The sequence below is a fragment of the Myripristis murdjan genome, chromosome 16, assembly GCF_902150065.1.
Source record: "Myripristis murdjan chromosome 16, fMyrMur1.1, whole genome shotgun sequence".
Classification (NCBI taxonomy): domain Eukaryota; kingdom Metazoa; phylum Chordata; class Actinopteri; order Holocentriformes; family Holocentridae; genus Myripristis; species Myripristis murdjan.
Genome location: NC_043995.1, coordinates 28755594 through 28764886, shown reverse-complemented (window position 1 = coordinate 28764886; position 9293 = coordinate 28755594). Strand labels below are relative to the sequence as shown.

Below are 9293 nucleotides of genomic sequence, written 5' to 3'. Positions count from 1 at the left end.
CTCCGCTAGTGTACCTGTGCCTTTTTTTTTTTTTTCCCCCCACACAGCTCTCTCAACTTTTTCTCCCTCCACAAGAGATGATTGTCACCTCCAGTTCTCCACTTCCACCTCTCTGCTTCAGTTTGTCCATCTTTCACAGCCAAGAATGTCTTTTTTTTTTTTCTCTCTCTCTCTCTTCTCCAGCCTGTTGATCCCTAATGGTCACGTTACATTCAAGAGCAAGCACAAGTTTCGGTAATTTTATGTCCTCAAAATCACATGCACAGGTTATAGGCCACAACGTCCTGACAGAGGAATGAAGATGAAACAGGTGATTTGTGTGTTGGACCTCACGGCCCTGCAGCAGATACACACATTCCTCGCTCAGTTATGACGCTTGGCAGGCTTAACTATGAACAGCAAACTATTCATAAAATAAATAACATCAATAAGCTCTGCTGCACTCCCAAAACAAGAGTTTGAAAAATGTTAACAGCGTTAAAAAATCAAGTAGAAAAGCCAGGATAAAGAAAGACAAAGAAATAGGAAGAGAAATAAAATAGTACAGATTGAATTTGTTGTTTCTCTCTGTGAAGTTGAGTTTCTTCACAGCGTTTTATAAATAAATTGCATAATTATGATAATAATAATGGTTATCATTATTATTATTGTTAAAAATATTGTTAGTAGCAGTAGTAGTATTTCTGTCATTATAGTAAATTTATTATATAAGTATACCATTATACAGCAGTTCAATCTGAAAATTATCCTTCAAAAAGCATAAATGACAACAAAATAAAATGAATGAGTCTTCAAATGGTTTTAGATCTTTTTTTTTTTTTTTTTAAGTTGAGAATGCTGCTGACCATTGAAGTGAGGTGGTGTGTGTGTGTGTGTGTGTGCGCGCATGGGGAGCGGCTGGCACCAGGGGGCAGCAGAGACGCGAGCGTCACGCCCCGCCGGTCACCTGAGGGTGACAGTGAGGACCTTGGGCTCAGGTGGGCGTTGGACCAGTTCACCCAGCTGCCTCTGTGTGCTGGTGGACACAGCCGCCCAGTCCAGCATGGAGAGCTTCAGGACAGATGCCGGGAGGTTCAGGGGCTCTCCGCTCTCCTCAGGCCGCACCCTGGATCTACACCAAAACACTCAAGACTTTGTGATCACACTCCACAGAAGTATGCATGATTGTAAATTTGTGCATTGTGCATTTTATTTAATTTTTATATAAACTACCCATCACACAGGGAAATTACTCATTGTATGAATGGATATTTCAGCTGATAAAGCTCAGTTAAGTTTTGTACAGTAGTTCCAGAATGGGCTAATTAACACAAGCAAATGCCATTGAGATTTATCACCAGTTAAACAACCATTATTCAGAAAATCACACAGATAGATAAAATAATAAGCATGGCTGATTATGATTTGGACATTTAGCAAAGGCCTGTGGAGGAAAAAAATGTGTTTTTCTACTCAAACTAGATCTATCTGGGTTCATTTCTTGTGACTTACTTGGCGATGTGTCTTCTGAGAGGACGGGGAGCTGCAAGACAACATCAGCGATAGACTCATTATTGTTGCACATGACAGCGCTATGCACAGATTCATCCTCACATCATCCAAACAGCTGGTCATCTTTGTGCCAGGGTTGAACTCTTTGCATTGTTTGATGAGGGGATTAGTCACAAAACACAGAGATAAAACTGACCTGTGACTATCGGGCTGCCATCAGAGGTGTCATTGTCTCTCCTGGAGGCCGAGGTGAGTCGTCTGCCGAAGGCCACCGACTGCAGGACGTGGTGTCTCTCCGCTCTGTACGCCTGGAAGCACCAGCTCCTCTCCTCTGGCTTCACCTCTGACAGTAGACAGGGATCACAGCTCTGGAAACACTAGAGATGCAATATGTAACATCTTGCAGCAAAAAAAAAAATGGCCCTAATACTGTACCCTGCAGGTGCTGATCAGGTTTGTGATCAGTACTAATGATTCAACAGTTAATTATTTTGCAATGCAGAGATTTGTGGCTTTCAAAATTCAAAAAGCTTCACCTCTTCTGTCTAACACCTGGACTGAAGGTAAGCAGTGGATCACGTGGTGGCGATACCGAGGCTCATGGCACAGGGGATTCAGGAAGAAAGCTGCAAAGGAGTTTTCAGTCAGGAATCACTGAGGTAATGCCTGTCTCAATGGTCTCCTATAACAGTGATGCCCATGTATTGTGATGTTTTGTCACTATTGCAGACAAAAGTGATTCTGTGAGCCACACTGATGTCCCCTCACTGGCTGTGTGGAGCTGCTGCATCCTCCTCAGCTCGTGCATGGTGTCGTCCAGCTCCCTGATCTGGTTGTTGTGGAGAAGCAGGACTCGAAGGCAGGTCAGGTGACTCAGAGCTCCTGTGTGAGATACAAATGAGAGCATTTTGCGGGATAAAGAGGCATAAATTAATCTAGAAACGTGTGAGCGGCCGGAATTGCAACAACGGTGACAAAACAAATCACCTTCTAAAGTTGTCTGTCGGCTGTTTGACACAAAAATAGAGTTGCTTTTTTTGTAAACACAATTAATTTAGCCAACTGGAGCAGAGATCCAACAGAAACATCTGGTGAAGAGGCAATATATAACCATACAAAATACTGTTGTAGTAATATTGATCCCCTTTTTTGCTTTTTTACACTTGAGAATACGACATTTTAGCCTGAAATGTGTGGATGAAATGTCACTTTTTGCATCACTGTCCAAAAAAAGTCTGACGTATTGTCCCTTTAAGGGCTTTGCTCAAGGATACCTTGACAAATAAGAGGAGGAGGAATGTTAGTCATTTATTTTTATATCTATTTTTTTTCTCAGTCTGTCCAAGAAATCAAACCAGCAATCTTCCAGTCACAAGCCTATTATTATTACCATTAGCTGTCTGCCACCCCCACATATACAAAAGCAGAAATCATTTGCATTAAATCTTCACAGGAACATGAACACTCATAAATCATAAAAAAAAATTCACCTGAGATAGACTTGATGTGGTTATTATGAAGGTAAAGCTCAGTCATGCAGCAGTTGAGGGAACGACAGCTGAGCTCCTTGATCTGAAAGAATCACAATAATCACAATAATTTAAAAAAAAAACAACAACAACAAAACAATATTTGTCCTCTACACAGACTGAGCTTTGACAAAATCCTGAATTAAACAAGGCGTTCCCGTATTTTACCTTGTTGTTATTCAGCCACAGATACCTCAGACAGTGAAATGTTGACAGGTCGGGAACACTGCTGAGTCTTCTGTTTGGTAAAGAAGCAAATGCTGTAATTACTGTCTAAATACATTATCATTTACAGAGTTGGTTTTCGCAATATTAAAATCCTCTTTGCCCGTACTTTTCCAGCGGCTCTTGTGGTAAACAAATTATAATTTTTTACCAAAGCATTTGTTGTGAGGTTTGCCTTACTTTCTGGCAAGGTTAAGCTGGCAAACATCAATGTCCCTTTTTATTCCAGACTTCTTGAGCACATCCTGAATGTCCTGTAAAAATATTTAGTTTAACAGAAGAGAAACAAAAATCCATATAATCTCCAAATAAGTCAAATTTAATTGATGTGGCTTTGCTGACCCAATAGATTTTGTATCTAAATCTTTGTAATTTTTTTCCAGTGAAAGTAAACTTGGCTACCTTCCACACCTCCATTGTCTGCCACCTTTGGATTTCCACACCAGACACACCTGTTGCCAGGAAACACCTGCTTTACTTTGTATCACAACAAACAGAGACCTGTAATGAAAATGCAATGCTTCCTAGTTTCTTATAGCTTTAATAGTTTCTTTTCGTTTCTTTTCTGTATTTTTTTGTTTGTTTGTTTGCAGTGGTTACATTTTTAGCCATTTTAACCACTTTTTAAAATTCTTGTCGCTGCATTACTTGTCTGACAAATGTCCACCAGAGGGCAGACTTTCACTAGAATTAAGAAAACAGGCATCCAAACCCTGATGATCTGAACTGGCCTGGCCTTGACTCTGCAGCTTTCCAAACTAAAAGTAAAAACTAAAACTAAAGCAAACACACACACACAGCAGATGTCACTTATTAATAACTTGAGCAGGAGAGCAGAAGACAAATTTCATGAAACCTTTTGATGTAGTGAACCTAACCCTAACCTGGAACAACAATGTCCATAATCTTTCTCTCTCTCCATCTATCTATCTATCTATCTATCTATCTATCTATCTATCTATCTATCTATCTATCTATCTATCTATCTATCTATCTATCTATCTATCTATCTATCCATCTATCTGTCTGTCTGTCATGTTCCCAAGGTCCTATGTTGAAAACAGCCCCATGTTCCCTTGGCATAAAAAGGAGTAACGGCCAAACATCTGGTGTGTTAACAAAAGTGTATAATGTGAGAGAGCATGCTCGGTGTTTAATATTCAAACTGATGTTTCCAGACGAGCGGCCACCAAAGTTGCTCTCTTATTCAAACACGGTGAGCTGTGATCAAAAGTAAAAATGTACCCAGGGATTAAAAGGTTTTACGTGAATGTTTCTGGATCTGTCCAACGGTGAAGCACAATGCTCGTATGCACATTATCATGTGTTAAAATGATGATGATGTTAAAATGATGTTAATATGCAGGACTGACTGAAGACCACGTAACATTAATCACTAGTGACATGCATAATAATGTCCCATAAGCCAATAAAAGCCCTCGTCTCAACGCCAACTATACATTTTTCCCCATGTTTGTGGATAACCAGGCAGCTTCGCTCTTCATCTGTTTCCATCCGTCTTTTCATCACCACTTTCCTCTGGACTTTCCACACTTTCAGCGTCGGTTGGCTCAATAAAGATGTCTGCATGATCTATTTTCTCCAACTGGGCTTATTACTGAAAACCTGCACTGTTTTTTTCAAATATGCAATTCTATTTTTATCTGTTTGAAACTGAGGGGACATGGGTTTGACCCCTAATACTGCTTTATATTAGTGATGGTCTAACAAGAAACTGACATGCATTTGGTGTTTTGTGGAGGGTGTTAGGCGATCACGGCACTTGAAAAATAAGAACACACATCCTAAAAAGTTGCAGGTTATCGGCTCAAAAATGTAGAAAAAATTAACTATTTATTGGAGTATTTCACCACCAACATGTTGCAGATGTTGCCTTCATCATGGTATGATTGTCTGTTCCAATGCAATATGCAGTATTTTAATATATGGAGTGTTTATATAGTGCAGTAGCTGATGTTGTGCAAATGTAATCCCAGGACCACACTCAGAGATAATCTATTATGCATTAACACCGGCTCTTCCTTTAGGATCTTTTCCAAAATCGGAGTCACCTTGACCTTCCTCTCTTGGCTTTGTTCCAGCTGTTATACGTTCCTTTTGTTGCCTTCCGGTCCACCCCGCCTCTCATTATTGCATGTGGGCGCTTCCTGATCATGCACACACTCCTGCCATGCTGCTTGTCAATACACTATTAACCCAGGCACCTTTTCGCCTCCCATAGGGGCTGGCTCCTGAGTTTCACTGCGGCTCGGCCTGCGCACAGAGAAAGGGACTCGGCTGGGCTTCCTGTTTCTTTACATAGCGGGAGGACAAAAGTGGGGCCTATCATGTTCAGTCTGCAGCATTCATCGCACTCAGCCTCACAACAGGCCGAGAGAGGCGTCAACGTGCAAGCCGACCTCTGGGAAGCACTGCCCATGTTGTCTTTTCTTTCCCCCTCGGAAGTGGAGTGAATGAGCCATTTCCAATCCCTCTTTGAGGAGAAACTCCAACACAAAAGAGAGAAGGAATCAATGCGTGAACTTTCTCTGGCTTCACCTGCTGGGGAGATTCACAACATTAACCTTTCATCCATCCACTTTGCATTGCCTTGGGCCCGCACTGCCCACCGCCTGTGGGACCACGGTCTGAAAAATGAGTTTGTGTGATAATGGCACTGAGCAGGCGAGCGAGCGATCTGCGTCTCAGATTTCATTCACATGAGTAACAATTAGTGTCTGCGCATGACGCCTCTTTTCAAATCAGTAAGACAAGACTAGATTGAATGTTCCCCGCAAAAAGTAATTATATCTCCCCTTGTTTTGTGCAGAGGACACACAAAGACTCCAGTTAGTCTGGGCACTCAAATGATTAGACTTGTAACTGACAGGGATTGAGAGGCAGGGAGAGTGAGAATGACACAGACCGACAGCAAATTACACACAGGCCATATCAGCTTTCACCCGTGAATTAAGCGAGTGGCTGAGAAAGGCAAGTCAGGACGTGGGGGGATATATCAAATGAGAGAATAACCAGAGCCGGTTTGATGGTAAAACATGTGACGGTATCATAAATCATCAGCTGTGTACAAATATACATCACTGCTCAACACGCTGGTGGAAAAATTAGCCGCTGTGGCCTAAACCCGGGTCAAGCAGTGTTTGCAAATACTGCTCATGGTTTGTTTTATTGCCCATTAGTAACAACTGACAGATAATTTACTGTATTGTGTGATTTATAATTCACTTGACGTGGTTTAAACCGCCCTGATGTGAAAAACCCCCGCCATCTGGTCCACCAGCAAGGGCTAAAAAACTCATATCTGCCAACTTCTATATGGTGCAGGTTTGCAGAAAGAGAATTATAGTGCAATTTGAATGGGATAAAGGCAAAATTAGCCTATTTTTCACATTTTTAATTATGCTAAGGTCTTAAAATAATACTCAGTTGTAGGCCTGTTAAGCAATGCCACATGCACAAAACCACGTTACTGGGAAAAATGCAATAATTAAATAAACGAAGGGTGTTTATTTTAGGTGTTATCGCCAGCATGTTTTGAATATTTGTCTTCTTCTTCTTCTTCAAAAAAGCATCTGGATCTTAAATAGAAACAAGTGTCCATAAATGGTGATGTCATATGGTCAGCCCTCAATGCTAATCTAATTTATCACAGTTTTCTCAATACAGGTCAATGATAAAATGCAAAAATATAAAATATAAAGGTACAGAATCTGGAAATGACTCGCATATCCTTTTATTTTATACTTTATCTTTGGCTTTGGTTGAGAAAAAAGTGATAAATTAGCAAGAATCATTTGGAGTCGACCATGTATCATCACCAATTACAGACGCCTGTTTCTATTTAAGGACCAGATTCATTTTTTTTTACTGTCATGACACTCTGAAGAAGGCAAAACACGCCGCTGATAGAAACTAAAATAAACAGCCTACTTTTTATAGAGAGAAGCGTGCAATCATTTATTTCATTATTGTAATTTTAGAGCGATGGTTTGCACCTTATTCTGGGTGTGCGCTCTGACCCACCACTGAATTGTTTGGACAGAAAAAACGAGACAAAAAAAAAGAGATTATTTAAACATAACAAAGGAGTTCATACAGTTCAGTGAGATCACAGAAAGCCTTGTTCATCTTCTGCTCCGCTACATTCAGACTCCTCTCATTCCATGTAGGCACTTGGAAGCGCTCAGCGTTCAGCATGTCTGTGTGAATGATGTGCTGCCGTAAAACTGCCCTCTTATATAGTTGTGATTTTCTCTTTTCCAATAAAACCCATGGGAAAAATATATAATTTCACTGGGAAGGTCAAGGCACCTGCATTTAAAGTGTCTCGTGATGAAATGTGCGATGAAAGGTTCGATTCTGGCAGCGAGTGTGCACATTACAGACGTGCATGTAAAGGTGTTAGTGATCTCCAGGAGATTCTGACACATTAAAACTGCACTTGGCAACTTAGCAACTTTGCATTGGCAGCTACAGAAGGCAAGGAGAGAGCTAACAGTTTGAAAAATTTGACGTACAGTCACTCGAAATTGTGTAAAGTGATGTGAGTAAATTGCACACAGCACGTTTACATTTACCGGTCTGGCCCGCTCTGTGATGCTTTAAAGAAGCCCAAAGGGAGAAGAGATAAAAGATGAAATGTTGGTGAGTGCAGTTTTCTCTGGATGGCTTGCTGCTGTTTAACAGCGGCTGGATTTCACCATCAGTTTTGGGAATATTCATGTTAGCGAAAAAGATATAAAAATCTGCTTCAGTGGCCTGTAGTTTCATTATAGTAAGCATTTATGTCCTTTGTGCCAGTAACCAGTTCACCTGATTTAGATTTAATCCTATAGATGGCTGGATTAGCCTGCTCATCTCTGAGTTGACTTGCTAATAATTTCTCAGGATCTCTAAATGTTTCTGTTTAGGTTTTTAGTAAGAGGCTGCTGACATGTTTATTAAGGATACTATAATATTCATATTTCAGTCTTAAATTCTTATCACAGCTGGACTGCAAGAGGGAGGATCTACAAGGCTCTTCAAGTACTGGAGGCATTTTCTTTCAATATCTACAATCAGAGACCTGCCCATTATCATTAATAGCAAGAAAATCATCCCTATGTGCATTGATATGCTTAGTGAGCGGCCTTCAAGAAGGAGGGGGTTGAAGCGCCAGCTGTGCTTTTGTTAAAGCAGATTTCACCCTCAGTTTTGATGCGTCGCCCCCCCTGGGCAGAGAAGTGTCCACACCTGACACCAGAGTCTCATTTAGGCAAACAGAGAGAATCTGCAGGTCTGTATCTGCAGATGGGGAGCTCCTCTCTGTTTGATTTGTTGATTAGGGGTGATAACATTTCAAATAAATTTCTTGCAAAGTGTAGTTTTAACTAAGAGTGAATGTAACCTAATGAGGTTCGTTTTGCTGTGTTGGGATCAGATTGGATATATGTCTGAACTTTCACCTGACAGTCTAGGACAGCAACAAGGTTGGAAATGATGATGTTCCCAATCAAAATAACAAAATCATCAACCTCTGTCATCAGAAGCAATTAGAAATGTTTTTCATTAGGGGTGTGACAGTTCAATAAAGCCACGGTTCGGTTTGTATTGGGGTTTTTGGGTCACGATTTTGGTTTGTTTTGTACATCAGGGAGGAAAAAACACCACCATTTCCAATGTTCTCTGAATTTTGTTTTATTTCATTCAGAGGTTTGCACTTTTGCACTGGTATTGTTAAATATCCTTTCCAAAGATTTTTGAGTGAAATAAAGATGCCATGGTTGAAAAAAAAGAAAAAGAAAAGTCAAATCAACCCCAAACAAAGCTCTTTTGTTCACCCAGGGACAGAAAACTGTCCATGCATCCCCTTTTCACATCTAAGTCCTGTCAACGCTCAGCTGCCACCCCGGGCTCTCCGACGCTGCACTGGAAGACCCAGAGAGAGGCGGCGGAGAGGCAGATGGGTGCAGCTTTGAGGGATGAGGAGAGAAAGAAGGTGGGAAGGACGTGCCAGATAGTTCAAACAAAACCAGAATCTGCTATCAA

At 40.9% G+C, this 9293-nt stretch overlaps 1 protein-coding gene across 1 annotated transcript; it reads right to left on the bottom strand.

Annotated features, from left to right (window-relative positions):
• Positions 1-942: 942 nt before the first annotated feature.
• lrrc72 (leucine rich repeat containing 72) lies at positions 943-3662 on the bottom strand. The gene is made up of 9 exons (XM_030073174.1): positions 3648-3662; positions 3426-3499; positions 3189-3258; positions 2982-3063; positions 2246-2373; positions 2028-2088; positions 1688-1834; positions 1492-1522; positions 943-1111 (listed from the first exon to the last, which is right to left on the bottom strand). The coding sequence occupies exons 1-9, from the start codon at positions 3660-3662 to the stop codon at positions 943-945; spliced, it is 777 nt and encodes a 258-aa protein (XP_029929034.1).
• Between the last annotated feature and the right edge of the window lie 5631 nt (positions 3663-9293).

Coding starts and splice junctions, on each gene's coding strand:
- lrrc72 (XM_030073174.1), bottom strand. Junction 3,064..3,188: donor TGTGGCTGAATAACAACAAG/GTAAAATACGGG, acceptor TGATTCTTTCAG/ATCAAGGAGCTCAGCTGTCG. Junction 2,374..2,981: donor CCACATCAAGTCTATCTCAG/GTGAATTTTTTT, acceptor TATCTCACACAG/GAGCTCTGAGTCACCTGACC.